This window comes from Somniosus microcephalus, chromosome 3, assembly GCF_052327205.1.
Source record: "Somniosus microcephalus isolate GS21.2 chromosome 3, FLI_Smic_1.0, whole genome shotgun sequence".
Classification (NCBI taxonomy): domain Eukaryota; kingdom Metazoa; phylum Chordata; class Chondrichthyes; order Squaliformes; family Somniosidae; genus Somniosus; species Somniosus microcephalus.
The window spans coordinates 364,987,860-365,005,294 of record NC_140989.1 but is presented as its reverse complement, the minus strand read 5'-3'; the positions used below and the strand labels follow the sequence as shown (position 1 = coordinate 365,005,294).

Here is a 17,435-nt window from a genome sequence, read left to right as displayed (position 1 = left end):
ACCGCCTGTGCTGTTTCCCTGGTATTGACCACTCTGCACAACTGATCGCAGCCTTTCGTGAGTTCTCCTTCGTGAGACAGTGGGGGGAGGGGGGCAGGAAGGATTTGGCGTCACCTCGAAGCTGTCGTTCCAGAATTCCCACGTGCTCAAACCACTGGCGCAATACGCAAGTGGAGCAAACCCTACTTCTGGCTTTTCTCCTGGGTTGCTCGGGCAGTGCTCGGGAGATTAACCTTCTATTCCTGGAGACTCCAGGATAACCCAGGAAGGTTGGGAACCCTAATGGTTATAGATCTTTCATTGGTGGTGAGTATTAGTTAAGCAGCACCACACAAGACGTATGTCGTGTAATGTTGCTGAAGTGTGTTTCTTCCCCTTTATTTACCAGTGCACTAAATAAATGTTGTAAATGATAGATATCTGCCTATTTGAAGATTACAACCATTCAATTCGGTTCAGAGTATTTAGGCATTGCATGGCACAACTTTATTGTGATTATAAATAATCAAGCTTCCTTTTTCTATAAAAACGTAAGAAATAGGAGCAGGAGTAGGCCATTCGGCCCTTCGAGCCTGCTCCGCCATTCAATGAGATCATGGCTGATCTTCTGCCTCAACTCCATTCACCGGCCCTATTGCCATATCCCTTGATGCCCTTACTAGTCAGAAACCTATCGACTTCTGTTTTGAATATACCCAATGACTGAGCCTCCACAGCCCTCTGGGGTAGAGAATTCCAAAGATTCACCACCCTCTGTGTGAAGAAATTTCTTCTCATCTCAGTCCTAAATGGCCTACCCTTTATCTTGAGGCTGTGGCCCCTGGTTCTAGACTCCCCAGCCAAGGGAAACATTCTCCCAGCATCCATCCTATCAAGCCCTGTAATAATTTTGTATGCTTCAATGAGATTTCCCCTCATTCTTCTGAATTCAAGAGAATACAGGCCTAGTTTACTCAATCTCTTCTCATACGACAGTCCCGCCATCCCAGGAATCAATCTCATGAACCTTCGTTGCACTCCCGCTATGGCAAGTATATCCTTCCTTTGGTAAGGAGACCAAAATTGTACACAGTACTCCAGGTGTGGTCTCACCAAGGCCCTATATAATTGGAGTAAGACTTCTTTACTCCTGTACTCAAATCCTCTTGTAATGAAGGCCAGCATACCATTTGCCTTCCTAATGGCTTGCTGCACCTGCACATTCACTTTCAGTGACTCATATACAAGGACACCCAGGTCCCTTTGAGCATCTGCATTCCCCAATCTTTCACCATTTAGGAAATACTCTGCCTTTCTGGTTTTTTTTCTCCCAAAGTGGATAATTTCACATTTATTCACATCATATTCCATCTCGCCCACTCACTGAGCTGTCGAGATCCCCTTGAAGCCTCTTTACAACTGACACTGCCACCTAGCTTTGTATCATCAGCAAAATTTGGAAATGTTACATTTAGTTCCCTCATCCAAATCATTGATACAGATTGTGAATAGCTGGGGCCCCAGCACCGATCCTTGCGGTACCCCACTAGTCACAGCCTGCCATCCTGAAAAAGACCTGTTTATCCCTACTCTTTGTTTTCTGTCTGTTAACCAATTCTCAATCCATGCGAGTATATTACCCCCAATTCCATGTGCCCTAATTTTGTTCATCAACCTCTTGTGTGGGACCTTTATCGAAGGCCTTCTGAAAATCCAAATACACCACATCTACTAGTTCCCCTTTGTCTACTCCACTAGTTACATCCTCAAAAGAACTTCCAATAGGTTTGTTAAACAGGATTTCCCTTTCATAAATCCATGTTGACTCTGCCCAATCTTACTATTAGTTTCTAAGTGCCCAGTTATTGCATCCTTTATAATAGATTTCAGCATTTTCCCAACTACTGATATGAGGCTAACAGGTCTGCAGTTCCCCGTTTTCTCTCTCCCTCCTTTCTTAAATAGCGGGGTTACATTTGCTATCCTCCAAACTGCAGGAACCGTTCCAGAATCTATAGAATTTTGGAAGATGACAACCAATGCTTCCACTATTCCATTGACCACCTCTTTCAAAACCCTAGGATGTAGGTCATCCGGTCCTTGGGATTTATTGACTTTTAGTCCCATTAATTTTGCTAGTACTGTTTTTTTACTAATAATAATTTCTTTAAGTTCCTCATTCTCGCCACACGCTTGGCTTTCTCGTATTTCTGGGAGGTTTTTTGTGTCTGACGTAATAAAACTCACTACGCACTTGGTTTGAGTATAAAGCAAGGCTTTAATCAACTTGTTTCAGAACATGGAGGTCTAGTTGTACTTCACTAGTTCCTTGTCTTACAAAATGTCCCTGGTAAACTGGTCCCACGCCCAAGTGTTTATACTCCTTGGACGGCGCCACCAGCTGGCCGTCCAGCGTTATTTCACGAGTAGTTTCTTGATGATGAGATTTATAACATTCTTCCTGCCTAAAAGATTTGGAAGTCCAACGACTTCCTCTTAGCGGATCAGGCAGACCACGAATAACCGCAGTCTTTTAGATTTTTGTTTATGGCTAGAAGGCACGTCTCCCCGGATCGTGTCTTGGTCCCTGGGCCGCTTGATCCGTACCGGTGGATCGACAGGGCCCGTGTTACTCTGATCGACCCGAGGGAGGCTGGGGAGATCGTGACTCTGGGTGCGAGTTCCCACAGGCGCAGAACTGGCTTCATCCCACGGGGAGCGCTCGGTTCCCCGAGTGGATCTGGTGGGGCAGCTGGCAGATCTCTCGATGTCCCAGGTAGGGCATCATCTTCGGGGGAGCGCAGGGTGTCAGCATCATCCCCGTGGGTCCCTCTATCAGTTGGGTCCGTGGAACCGGCTGGACAGGGAGCCAGGTCCTGAAGCGAAACAGTGGACTCCCGGCCATCAGGGTACCGCATGTGCACGTACGTGGGATTGACGTCCGTGAGTTCTACCTCATCGACGAGAGGATCGTTTTTAGACGATCGGACGAATCTTCGGAGCAGCACGGGGCCGGGAGCTGCCAACCATGATGGTAGAGACGTCCCATGGGTGGAGCGACGCTGGAAGCTGAAGAATCGCTCGTGAGGTGTGGCATTGGTAGACGTAGAAAGGAGAGACCTGATAGAATGCAACACGTCAGGGAGCATAGTTTCCCACTGCTGGTCTGGTAGGTTGCGTGACCTCGGCGCAAGACGAACAGTGTTCCAAATGATAGCGTTGTATCTCTCAACCTGTCCGTTACTGATGGGATGGTACGGTGTCGTTTTACTTGTGGCGATTCCCCGTTGGGAGAGAAAACTTTTGAGTTCGCTTGACATGAAGGAGGGACCCCGAGCAGAGTGGATGAAATTGGCCGTACCGCAAAGGGAAAAGACTTGATCAAGGCATTTGATCACTGTGGAAGTAAGCATATTGGGACAGGGGAAAGCAAAGGGAAAGCGTGAATATTCGTCCACCATAGTCAGTAAGTAGGTGTTTCGCTTTGAGGAAGGCAATGGCCCTTTAAAGTCAATGCTGAGTCGCTGCATAGCGTGTATGAGCGAGCCATCCAATGGACGGAAGAATTGGGGTTTTAATTCTGCACAAATTCTACAGGAGGAGCATGTTCTTTTCACATCTTCCGTAGAAAATGGGAGATTTTTAGACCGCACAAAGTGCAACATACGGGTAACGCCAGGATGGCATAAGTCAGTATGAAGATCCGCAAGAGTCGAAGTTGACATAGAAGAGCAGAATGCCCGCATGAGGGTATCCGGGGCCACATTCTCTTTGCCGGGTCGATAATGTATGGTGTATCCAAAGGCGGCCAATTCCATCCTCCAAAGTTGTATTTTGTTATTCTTGATCTTAGTGCGTTTCCGGTTATCTAGCATAAAGGCCACGGAGCGCTGATCGGTTATAAGTGTGAAATGGCGACGAGCGAGAAAATGACTCCATTTACGTACAGCTTCGATGATGGCCGTAGTCTCCTTCTCGACAGGAGGATAATGGAGCTTGCTACCCTGCAAAGTTCTGGACAGAAATTCAACGGGTCGACCACCTTGATTCAAGGTTGCCACCTCCAATGCATCGCACTCGACCACGAAAGGAAGATTTTCATCAATGGAACGAAGCGTGGCTTTTTCCAGTTGTCGCTTGAGGAGGTTGAAAGCTGAAATAGCCATTGCCTCCAATGGAAATGACTTTGCGTGAAGCAGGGGCTGGATCTTGTCGGAGAAGTGGGGTATCCATTTCGCATAATAGGCAAACATGCCGAGTGCCCGACGAAGAGAGCCGAGATTCGTAGGGGGAGGGAGCTCCTGAAGTGGACGAAGTCGCTCGGATCCGGTTTGATGACACCGTTGCCCACCCAGTAGCCAAGGATGTCGACTGGTACTGATTTCACAGATTTGGACTCATTTAAGGTTAAGTTGCGACGACGGAGAACATCAAAAAATTTCTGGAGGTTGGCATCATGCTCCTTCTAGTCATGACCAGCAATGGTGATATTATCCAGATATGGAAAAGTGTCCGTTAAGTTCTCCTATTTGACTAGGCTATCCATTGCCCATTGAAAGACGGCCACCCCATTGGTGACCCCCAAATGGAAGGCGACAAAACTGGTAAAGCCGACCATTGGCCTCACAGACCGTATACTTTTTGTCAGAGTCCTTTAACGGTACTTGATGATATGCGCATTTTAAATCAAAAGTTGAAAATACCTTGTAGTTGGCAAGGTTATTGACCATGTCATCAATGCGTGGTAGTGGGTAGGCATCCAGGTCGGTATACTGGTTAATAGTTTGCGAGTAATCGATGCAAAGACGTTGTGTTGCTTCAGAGGATTTTTAACAACAACGACTTGAGCCCGCCAGGAAGATGAACATGGCTCAAATGATACCGTCAGCTAGAAGGCGAGAGATTTCTGCCTCGATAAAGGATCGATCATCTTGGCTGAAACGTCATGATTTAATGACTATGGGCTTACATCAGGGGGAAAGATTGGCAAACGGAGGGCTCATCGAGCGAAGCCGCCGAAAGCGCACAAAACGGTACTTTGGAAATAGTAAGCTCCGGCTTTGACCCTCCAAACTCGAAAGTGAGTCTTTTGTGTTGTTTCTGGAAATCCTGTCCCAGGAGCACAACACTGCATAGGTTCTTGAGCACCCCGAGCCAGGTGGAGAAATAAGTGCGGCCATTGAGAATAAGGTCGACAAGACAAAAGCCGGAAGAATTGGTGGTCAGTGTCGTCGGAGCCATTGCAATTTCCCTGTCCGAGGGGTAAATACGCAGTTTTACCTTACTGACAGCCCGCTCACTAATGAAGCTCAGAGCTGCATGAGTCGATTAGTGCACTCAAAATGTGTCCATTTACTGAAACCTTCGTGGCTGCATGGGACAGACTTTGGGGAAAAACAGCTGTGATGGGAGGAGGGGCAGTTTCATAGATAGCAGCTTTAACCTTCGTAATGGCTCTTTGGGGAGGAGCAGATTTATAGATAGTAGCTGCAAAACTAACAGGAGCTCTTGACCGGTATACCTTAGAAAGGTGGCCTTCCTTACTAACAGAGGCCCTTGACTGGCATACCTTAGAAAAATTACCTTTTCTTGCTGCAATGATTGCAGGTTGCATTACGAGCAGGACAAAATTTCCTATAATGGATCGCACCTCCACAGAAGAAACACTTCTTTCCAGATTGCCAAGATGCCGCTAGGGCAGGGTCATCATCAGTGAAGGCTTCTAGGGTAGGGTTGTCAACTGCTAAGTTAGAGTCATCATCAGTAAGGGCTTCCGCCCGAGACCTATCAAAGGAGTCATTAAAAGTGATAGCAGCAGCCCGTGCACAAGGTAAAAGATAGGTATCTGCATTCCTCTTTGCTAAGTCCAGGGAACACGCCTGGTCATAGGCAGCCTGTAACTCGAGGGTTTTATTCTCCAACAGACGCTGGCGTATGAAGGGAGACGTAATTCCATTAATAAAGGAATCGCGAATTAGCTCCTTCTGGTACTGCTCAGCTGTGACAGCTTTAAGGTTACAATCCTTGCTGAGCCTGTGACGCTTTTGAAGGAATTCGTCGAGTGATTCCCCGGGTTGTTGTCGAGTTGTGGCCAATAGATGCTGAGCAAAAATTTTGTTTGGGGCCTTAACGTATAGTCGCTGTAATATTAGGATAGCGGAGTCATAGTCTACACAGTCTTCAATATAGTCAAACACATGAGGAGATACATAATTGGCAAGTATCTCTAATTTATCAGGAACATTCTCACCACACACCCTGAGGAAGTTGCTGAAAGTATGATACCAGTGTTTCCTTACCTTGGCAGTTGTAGGTGAAATTGGGTCCAGGTCAAGACGGGCGGGTCTGAGTAGTTTCTCCATGATGGATTGATTTCTACGTCGGAGTTCCCTTCTGCAGTTGAAGTCGTAGCTGGCTGTTCCCGAAATCACTGAGCGTGGAGTCGATATCAAGTTGATTAAATTGACGTAATAAAACTCACTACGCACTTGGTTTGAGTATAAAGCAAGGCTTTAATCAACTTGTTTCAGAACATGGAGGTCTAGTTGTACTTCACTAGTTCCTTATCTTACAAAATGTCCCTGGCAAGCTGGGCCCACGCCCGAGTATTTATACTCCTTGGACGGCGCCACCAGCTGGTCATCCAGCGTTATTTCACGAGTAGTTTCTTGATGATGATGAGATTTATAACCGTGTCTTTCTCCGTGAAGACCGAAACAAAGTATTTATTTAATTTCTCTGCCATTTCCTCATTCCGCATTATAAATTCTCCCATCTCTGACTGTAAAGGACCTACGCCAGTATTTTCCTTTCACATACCTAATAGAAGCTTTTACAATCCGTTTTTATATTTTTCGCTAGTTTGTGTTCATATTCCATTTTCCCTTTCTTTGTCAATTTCCTGGTCCCCCTTTGCTGATTTCTAAAAAGATCCCAATCCTCAGGCTGACTGCTTTTTCTGGCAACTTTATAAGCTTCCTCCTTTGACTTAATACTAGCTTTAATTTCTTTTGTTAGCCATGGTTGGATCACTTTTCCTTTTGGGTTTTTATGCCCTAGAGGAATATATGTTTGTTACAAATTATGCATTATTTCCTTGAATGTTAGCCATTGTATGTCCACCTTCATACCTTTTGGTGTCGTCTCCCAATCTACCAAGGCCAACTTGTCCCTCATACCCTTGTAGCATATTTGAAGCATCTTTGATATTTAAGTCCTGAAAGCGTTCCAATGCTTAAAAACTTGACTTAAAATTAAGGATATTTTTAGATGGTATTAATTAGTTTCAAAAAGAATCCCCTTTTGGAAGTATTTGTTAGCTGTTGCATCATTTCATTTTCTGTTTTTCCGACAGACAGCAAAGAATTTATTTATCGCTACAGCTCCAGATCAAGAATGTCTCCCTGTAATAGCTTCATTGAATCACTGCCTTTATCTACCAGTCGTAATTTAAGTTTGTTTTGCACAAAGGAGAATGTAGAGCAATGCATAGCATACCTCAATCAGGCAAGTCCTTTTTTTTTAAGAATATGACCACATTTGATTCTATGATGCATACTTTCATTAAAGGATTTCGAGGGTCAAATGTTGACTGTGTTGCTTTTTGGGTCCTGTAGCATCTTTGCACATCTGCATAATGTGAACATTTTTTAAAATCTGCAAAAGAAATGGGGCTGTCCCCCTGCCCCTGTGTCTCTCTCTTGCCTCAGTGGGGATTATTTTTAAACCACTTTACCAGAGGTCGCAGCAGGTAATTTGTCCTAAATCATAACTTCATGCCAATGTGCATCCTGCCAAAAATTGTAATGAAAATCAAAAAAGGATTGGCTTAATAATTAAAGGATTCGTTGCTAACAGTAAGAAAAGATGTCATTAATAAGGCTGACTGCTTCACAAGGCAAGATACGGAAAGTACCTTACTGGCCATTACAAAATAAGTTATGTTACTGTGGCGTCCCATTCAGGAGTACAATAAAACTTAACTGACTGCAAAAGGCTTTCTAATTTTCTTATCTTAATTTTCACTAAATTTAAATGTTCACACCATTCCAAGGACTGGAAAATACTAAGTTTAATCTAATGGAGTCTGCAGGGCTATGGGAGAAGAGCAGAGAAATGGGATTAATTGGATAGCTCTTCAAAGAATTGTCACAGGCACGATGGACCAAATTGCCGCCTCCTGTGCTGTGATTGTGAAGCTTTGATGTTGTCTGACGCTTGATTTTGATGACAGTAGTTTCAATCGTGATCACCATATTTTTTTCCCCCCTCCTACAAAGATAACAAACTGCTGTTAAAAGTAGGGTTTGTAGTTCAGAGAGTTTCAGGCAATAGATTTCATTATGTTGTAGTTCAGAGAGTTTCAGGCAATAGATTTCATTATGGATTTGGGGAACGAGTCAACTAAGCAAACTCCCTTCTATGCGTTCTGCTTTTAAAGATCATTTTGGGAAAATTTGACACTGGCTATGACCGTGTCATTAAGCTAGAGGAGGTCCTTTTTTGCATCGTCCCAAGTGTTCTGAATGGAATTGAGGAATAGGAAATCTCCCATCCAAAGTACATGTTCGTACTTCCATAGTATCAGAACACTTGGACTCTTTGGGGAGATGTTCTGTTTTCAAGAAACACTTCTGTTGTGAGTTGCATCTTGTTGGGGTCGTGGATGAGGTTTTTTTCATAATCTGATTACTTGGATGGGAACATTATAGTGCAGGTCTCTCCAATTAAAGACTGCAGCATTATTGCAACAGTAAGAGCCAGGGCTATCTCAACATCAACAGAGCTACAGCTCCTGAGAGCCAGATCCCACAGGTGCAAACATCCCCATTATTTGTAAATTGTAGAAATCAAAATCAAAGCAACAGCCCTTCTGGGGAAATGTTGCTGTTGGGGACAAAAGGTGAGCAGCAGAGGAGACGTAAACTTTTTTGGTGCATTAGCTCTCTCTCTCTCTCTCTCTCTCTCTCTCAGCATAGAAGTGGTATTGGGCTAACTCCCATTTTGTATCTTAACATAAGAAATAGGAGCAGGAGTCGGCCATTCGGCCCCTCGAGCCTGCTCCGCCATTCAATAAGACCATGGCTGATCATCGACCTCAACTCCACTTTCCCGCCCGCTCTCCATATCCCTTGATTCCCCTGGAGTCCAAAAATCTCTCGATCTTATTTAAAGAGAGAGTATATCTAGTGATTTTCACTTTGAATAAGAGTGTATGTTGCAGAAGCATTTCATAGACATTTGAGAACTTATGGGGGAGGGGCTGCTGAAATATGAAAAGCAAAGTTGAATCTAGTTTTGTCTTTTTTTTAAGAGGAGGGAAAAGTAGAGTGGTTGAGTCTTTTCTCAAACTTACCACAGGTTGTCCTATTATGTGCTTCTATTTTAGAAGTTGCTGGAGTTGAGAATTTTGTATAGATTGGTGCATTATGTTGACTTGTCTGGAATATGGTTGATTGACTGACTGATCTGTGCATTTCCTGTTTAGCTTGATTTACAATGTTTCTTTTCTATCATAGACATACGTAGTCTTAAAATGTACCTTTTCCTAAATTTACTGTACTGTAACTTTTTAAAAATATCTTCATTGTTTTAGGAGCTCACTACATTGGGTTTTCCATCTTTTTATACTGAGGAGGCACAGAGTGTACTGAATGTGGAGGCCATTCTGAATTGCGTGTACGATCTGCTTCAGCTTCATCGCAAAGGCCTGCGTGCACTAGAAGATCTGGAAACTCAACATCTGAAGTCCAGTAGTGATATGGACCATTTGTACCACAGCCAAGTTAAACTAAAGGTGAAGAGCAGAACACAAGCAACCCACCTTCATCTTTGTTTGGGTGCTGCTACCGTCATTTTATTACAGGTGGCAGAAGAAAAAATGAGATGGAAAACTGAAACGCTTGCTTTGAGTATTATCTTTATTCGATAAACTTAAGAGTATCCTCCCATATGTACGTCCCACTAAGTGTGTTTTCTTTTAAAACTTGAGTACTTGGACACTACTCTTTCCTATGCTGGCCGAAACTCCCCACCCATCAGTGGCAGAGCCCTCAGTCCATGATTCGTCAAACTGGAAGTCACTTCCTGAGCCCATCTCTCTCCAACTTTTTTTTTTAAACCCTATTAAACATACTTTTGATCACCTGCCCTAACTCCTGCCATTTTCCATTTCGCCTTGTGAAGCAACTTGAGATGTTTTTGCTCGTTGAGGTTCTTTTGGATTTTACATTACGTCCGTTGTGTAACAACAACTTGCATTGATATACCGCCTTTAATGTAGTAAGAGTGCCAAGGTGCTTCACAGGAGCGATTATCATACAACATTCGACACCGAGCCACAAAAAGATATTCTGAAAAGTAAAAAAGCTTGGTCAAAGCGGTAGGGTGTAAGCAGGGGAGAGAGAGGTAGCGAGCCGGAGAGTTTAGGGTATGAATTCCAGAGCTTAGAGCCTTGGCAGGTGAAGGCACGCCCGCCAATGGTGGAGCGGTGGAAATCGGGAATGCGCAAGAGGCCATACACACACTGCAGGGAATATTGAAGGTGGTTATTAATTCTGAGGGGTATTGCTACAGCTGTTTAAATTTAAATTTGGCTTCTCCAACATGAATTCTATGCATCAACATTCAACTGTCCTAGTATTCCATCTGGACATTGGATTTGTTCAGATTAGTTCTCGTGTTTAGATCTCCTATACTGTACTATTAATGAGGGATCCTCGGGAGACTTACCCCTGGGCTTGCCTGTCTGTGGGACATTGACCAAGTTGGATTTCTGGTATTCATTTTCCCCAAAAAAGGCAAAAGAATGACCTTTAGAGGCCCAGCTATTCAAGCTTCTGCAGAACAAGTGAAAGGAATCTATTAAAATGGAACTTGTGTTTCTTTTTCATTTACCCTCTTCTCCAAGGAAGTGCTTGACCTGTAGTTAGTCACATGACTAAAATCAGGAACTCGCATTGTAGAGAATTTCAGGTGCCGACTAGTATTTATAACTCTGTTGCAGCATTTCTGAGAGTGGCATTCAATATAGTGGTGAATAACAACCACTAACATAATCAATGCATCGCATTCAAACTTGTAAACTTAAGTCCTTCAGGCCCTAGAGTTGCAAAGAGCTGCAGATGGGTCATATGGCAGTGCTATCCTCTAAGCTGTTCAAGAATGGTCATGTGCAATGTTCCCTGTAAGCTGCGCTTTGTTCTGTGCGGCCTGTTTCTTTTATTGCCAGGTCCCTTTAAATTTCTACGCATGTGCGGTACTTACAATGGAAAAGCTGGTGAGCGGCCTGCGCAGGACCTTTCCTATTACTGTGTAGCTGTGCAGCTTAGAAGGAATATTGGTCATGGGGTACAATAATGGGCCGTATATTCCGATCCCTATGGGTGTGTACGAGCTGTGTGCACACCTGTAGGGACATGGGAAATGCCAGTTTCAGGCATGCCAAGCGCATGCGCTGAAAACCGGCATTTCCGATCTGTCAAGGATGCTCGTGGCCGGAGGATCGGTAACCAGAGGACGCAGATTTAAGGTAATTGGCAAAAGAGCCAGATGAGGAGGAATTTTTAGCGCAGCGAGTTATGATCTGGCATGCACTGCCTGAAAGCATGGTGGACGCAGATTTAATAATAACTTTCAAAAGAGAATTGGATAAATACTTGAAGGGGAAATATTTGCAGGGCTATGGGGAAAGAGCAGGGGAGTGGGACTAATTGGAGAGCTCTTTCAAAGTGCCAGCACAGGCACGATGGCCAAATAGCCTCCTTCTGTGCGGTATCATTATTCGATTCCCTTGCATGGTCTTGGGCCAGTGCTATTCTTCATCTGGCTTCCAAGCAAGATGTAAGCAAGGGTGGCCTTCTCTGATGATTTTCACCTTTCCCCTTTCTTCCTCCTATAGGATAACCTCCACTTGAGCAGGTTATCTGCGCAAGTATTGCGTGGGAATTTTCAGGTGCAAAAACCGTGGTGCACACATGGTTGGAGCATCAACACGCTATGCCATCAGTATGACTTCCTTTTTTAACGATGGAGATGATTGGCTTTGAGTAACATGATCGACTCTTTTTAGGATCAACTAGAGTTATCTCGTAGGCAAGTTGTATCCCTTCAAGAAAAGGACCGACAGCTGCAGTTGAAGAACAGAACTTTGCACAGTTTACTGAAGAACGAAAAGGAGGAGGTAATGACTCTGGACTGTCTGTTTCCAAGTAAAACTAAGTACCTTCAATCCCTAATCATTTTGTTTTTGCATTATGTTTTTACTTTTGTCAAGTTCTGTTAAGAATTCTTAACTAATCTTGTATCAATCTTAAAGCAAGCCAAAAGAATTCCTCAATACAAGTAGGGAAAATCAATCCATAACAACTCCGCTGGATCACTTTTTTTAAATTCACAAATATTTCTAACGAAGAATTTTACATTTTATTTTAGTGAATGGTTAAAATGGAATACCGCACTAGATGTGAACATTGCTGTGAAATTGACTTGAGTGGTAAAAGTCCATTTTGAGATGGTACCTTTTTTATTTCTTGCCTGTTTTAATAGTTTAGATTTCCTTGATTTAACAGACACTTGTGCATTGCAGTACTGAGGTGCCGTCTTTCAGGTGAGGAGATAAATTGAGGCCCTATCTGCCTGCTGAGGTGGATGTCAAAGATCCCATGTCGCTGTTTGAAGAAGAACAAGGAATTCTCCCAGTCTCCTGGCCAACATTGTCTATCAAACAGATTATCTGGTCATTTTATCATTTGCTGTTTGTAGGATCTTACTGTGCACAAACTTGCTGTGTTTTTGCCTATACAACAATGACGGCACTATTTAAAATTAATTAAATAAATAAATAATCCATTGGTTTTGAAACACTTGAGGATATAATGAAATGCTCGCAAAATACAATTTCTTCCTCTCTTTTGGTTTCCTCTTTCTCCGAGGTTTTTTGCTCTGCCTTTGTGTTCCACTCGCTCTCTTTCTCACGCTAACTCTTTCTCTCTCCTGCACGCGCACTTGTAAATAAGGAGGTGATAAAATCCCACTTACTGACGGCATTTCTTGTCTTGATGACTAACTTTACCCTATAAAATGAATATTACGTATTTCAATATTAATTCTGTAAACCTAAAACTCAACCGGGGCACTTGCAAATTTTGAACTGATATCAGGGTCTTGATTCTCTTTCTTTTGAGGCCCTTCCCACACCATGCACAGTACAATTCTTTTAAGACTCGGCCAGCTGACTTGCAACTCCACCTTAGAAAGTTTTCACTGGAGTGCTGGATTTCCATGGAGAATATGGAATGCATTTTGTAGTAGTGTCCTTAAAATTTATGTAAGTTATTTGTGTGAAACTTATCAAGTGCCCTGACTTCAAAGACTCTATGGAACAAAATTGCAATTTGAAAAATGTGTTGCCCTGGTTAGAGTTTGGGTTGGACCCTGTGTTTTTTAATCTGATTGAGGAACGAGTGGGGTAAAATATCACATTCCATACTAAAATTCCCTTGCGTTACATGTCATGTTTTAGCCTCTCAAGTACTTTGTGGATTTTGTTTGGCTCGCCAAAGGTTAAAGCTCAGTGGTTGTACAGAAACTGGATGTTATGCTGTACTGATTATTTATCACAACATATTTTATGGGACCCTGTCGAACGATTCTTTTTTTGTTTCTGATTACTGTTTTAAATTGCTCTGATTTTGTTTCTCTCTAGATACAAAAATTGCAAAATATAATAGCAAGCCGCGCTACTCAGTACAACCATGACCTGAAGAGAAAGGAGCGAGAATACAATAAACTGAAAGAACGCTTACACCAGCTCGTAATAGATAAGAAAGATAAAAAGCTGTGTAAGTATTCCTGGGATCACGCAGTCAATAAGGGGAGGGGGGCATTTTTATTTTTTTTAACTTGAATAAAATGGTAGTTTCAGTTGGGGGCAATTGGGCCCAACGCTTTAGTTTTTCACCAAATGAATCAACTCCATGGATTTGAGTGTGCAGTAGTCCTGGGACATCTTTGACTTGCGAGATGGCAAGTTACTTTATTTTTAAGAAGTGTCACTATATAATAACCACAAAATATTCTCTTCAACTAGTATATGATAGTGCTAGAATCGAGTGTCCTGATTATAATACTCTAACCTGGATTAGAGAGGGGAGAGAGCGATGTTTGTACCCCCTAGTGTTGTTAGACAGGTGATCTCAAGTTCTCTGCCTCTTTAGGTGAGGAGTGATTTGTGGCATAGGGATCACCAGGAGAAAACGACAATTGAAGGGATGAGTATGTGAAGAATGTGAAATTTGTGCCTGTTTCAATAGACCAACATTTAAATAAAAGTATAATTGAAGTCTTCAATCTTCTACTTAGATTGATTCTTTCCGTCGATCAGTACATTCTTGTCCCTGCTCTCCTATCAATAGTGTGATAACTTGGATTAGAATACTTTTATCATGTTGGCACTTACTGCCAGCTACTGGCATTTTAAGGTAATGCATGCAGAAGGAATTTAGAGTTTAAAACATCCAAGGGGAAAAATTCAGTATCGCCCCGTTTGGGGCGCCATTATCGGCCGTGCACAATGTTTAGCGCCTGGCGCCAGTTATTGCCTCCAACAGCAAACTTGGCTTTTATCGCCCCTGGAGGTGATTGGAGCGCTAAATCAGGCGCTTCACACCTGTCTTAAGGCGCAAAGGCCGAGGAGCGAGGCGCTAGCTCAGAGCGCTGGCGAAGCAAGGAAGGGCAAATCAAAATGAACCTGCAAAGTGCTGCTCAGTATTCAAAACTCCTTCACACAACGTTGAATCTCTCCAGAAGTCTCTCTCTCTCAGAATGCGTGGTGCAAAGATGTCACCGACAGGAAGCGGTCGCCTTTAAATAGCGCTCCCCTAGTCCCTTTCTGACAGCATAACACTCTAGTGGGTATAGGAATAGGAAGATAGAACAGATGAATGCGTGGCTAAAGGGATGGTGCAGGGGGGAGGGCTTTAGTTTCCTGGATCACTGGGTCTGCTTCTGGGAAAGGTGGGACTTGTACAAGTCGGACGGTTTACACCTGAACCAGAGGGGCACCAATATCCTTGCGGGGAGGTTTGCTAGCACTGCTGGGGAGGGTTTAAACTAACTTGGCAGGGGGTTGGGGTACAGAGTGGAGCTATAGTAGGGGGTGATTTACAGCCAAATATAGAGGGAAAAACAAGTCAGCTGGGAAGGCAGAGCAAATATGTGAAGGCAAAAGAGAATATGGCAGGGCTGGAAGGCATTTATTTTAATGCAAGGAGTCTTGCAAATAAGGTGGATGAACTGAAGTTGTTGTTGAACACATGGGAGTACGATATTGTTGCTATCACGGAGACATGGTTGAGGGAGGGTCAGGACTGGCAGCTCAATATTCCGGGGTATAGAATCTTCAGGCGAGACAGAGGGGGGTGTAAAAGGGGAGGGGGTGTTGCAATATTAATTAAGGAGTCAATTACTGCTGTAAGGAGGGATGATATATTAGCGGGTTCCTCTAATGAGGCCATATGGGTAGAACTTAAAAACAAAAAGGGGGCAAGCACTTTGCTGGGAGTGTACTATAGGCCCCCAAACAGTCAGGGGGAGATAGAGGAACAGATATGTAGGCAAATCTCAGAAAAGTGCGAAAATAATAGGGTAATAATAGTGGGGGATTTCAACTTCCCCAATATAAATTGGGATAGTCAGAGTGTGAAAGGCTTAGAGGGTGCAGAATTCTTAAAGTGCATCCAGGAGAGCTTTTTGAGCCAACATGTAGAAAGTCCTACAAGAGAGGGGGCGGTACTGGACCTAATTCTGGGGAATGTAGCCGGGCAAGTGGTGGAAGTGTCAGTTGGAGAGCATTTTGGCGACAGTGACCATAATTCGGTGAGATTTAAGGTGGTCATGGAAAAAGACAAAGACGGCCCGGAAATAAGGGTTCTAAATTGGGGGAAGGCTGATTTTAATATGATAAGGCAGGATCTGGCCAAAGTGGACTGGGAGCAGCTGCTTATAGGAAAATCCACATCAAAACAGTGGGAGACTTTCAGAAGGGAAATAGAGAGAGTACAACGCCAACATGTTCCTGTAAAGGTCAAGGGTGGGACCAACAAGCAAAGGGAACCTTGGATGACAAGGGATATACAAAAATGCATTAGAAATAAAAGGGGGGCTTTTGGCAGTTACAAAAGACTGAAGACGGAAGAAGCCCTAGAGGAGTATAAAAAGTGCAGGGGCATACTTAAAAAAGAAATTAGGAGGGCGAGGAGGGGCCATGAAATAACACTGGCGAGCAAAATAAAGGAAAATCCTAAGATGTTTTATAAGTATATTAAGGGCAAGAGGATAACCAGGGAAAGGGTAGGGCCCATTAGGGACCAAAGTGGCAATCTGTGTGCAGAGCCAGAGGATGTAGGCGGGGTTTTAAATGAATTTTTTGCATCTGTGTTCACTATGGAGAAAGACGATGCAGACATAGAAATCGGGCAAGGGGACTGTGACATACTTGAACATATTAGCATCGAGAGGGAGGAGGTGCTAGCGGTTTTAGCAGGCCAAAAAGTGGATAAATCCCCAGGCCTGGACGAGATGTATCCCAGGCTGCTGTGGGAGGCAAAGGAGGAGATTGCAGGGGCTCTGACACACATTTTCAGAACCTCTCTGGCCACAGGGGATGTACCAGAGGACTGGAGAACAGCTAATGTAGTACCATTATTCAAGAAGGGTAGCAGGGATAAACCAGGGAATTACAGGCCAGTGAGTCTAACATCTGGTGGGGAAATTATTGGAAAAAATTCTGAGGGACAAAATTAATCTCCACTTGGAGAGGCAAGGATTAATCGGGGATAGTCAGCATGGCTTTGTCAAGGGTAAATCATGTCTGACAAATCTGATTGAATTTTTCGAGGGGGTGACTACGGGGGTGGATGAGGGAAATGCTGTGGATGTGGTTTACATGGACTTCAGTAAAGCTTTTGACAAAGTCCCGCATAGGAGACTGGTCAAGAAGGTAAGAGCCCATGGGATCCAGGGTGCCTTGGCGCGTTGGATCCTAAACTGGCTGAGTGGCAGGAGGCAGAGGGTGATGGTCGAAGGTTGCTTTTGTGACTGGAAGCCTGTGTCCAGTGGGGTACCTCAGGGATCGGTGCTGGGTCCCTTGTTGTTTGTGATCTACATAAATGATTTGGATGAGAATGTAAAAGGTATGATCAGTAAGTTCGCAGATGACACGAAAATTGGTGGGGTGGTAAATTGCGAGGAGGAAAGCCTCAGGCTACAGGACGATATAAACGGGTTGGTCAAATGGGCGGAAAAGTGGCAAATGGAATTTAACCCTGAAAAGTGCGAGGTGATGCATTTTGGACAGACAAATAAGGCAAGGGAATACACAATGAGTGGTAGGACCCTAGGAAGTACAGAGGGTCAGAGGGACCTTGGTGTACATGTACATAGATCCCTGAAGGCAG

At 43.8% G+C, this 17,435-nt stretch overlaps 1 protein-coding gene across 8 annotated transcripts in view; it reads left to right on the top strand.

The window, feature by feature from the left end:
* The window catches only part of ssx2ipa (synovial sarcoma, X breakpoint 2 interacting protein a), a 76,489-nt gene that overhangs the window by 43,770 nt on the left and 15,284 nt on the right, over window positions 1–17,435 (top strand). For all 8 annotated transcript variants that reach the window (XM_085983524.1, XM_085983521.1, XM_085983528.1 and 5 more), the window contains exons 3-6: window positions 7,334–7,485; window positions 9,575–9,775; window positions 12,050–12,160; window positions 13,685–13,820. In XM_085983524.1, coding sequence (XP_085839650.1) covers window positions 7,334–7,485; window positions 9,575–9,775; window positions 12,050–12,160; window positions 13,685–13,820 — 600 coding nt within the window. The remainder of the gene's footprint in view (window positions 1–7,333; window positions 7,486–9,574; window positions 9,776–12,049; window positions 12,161–13,684; window positions 13,821–17,435) is intronic.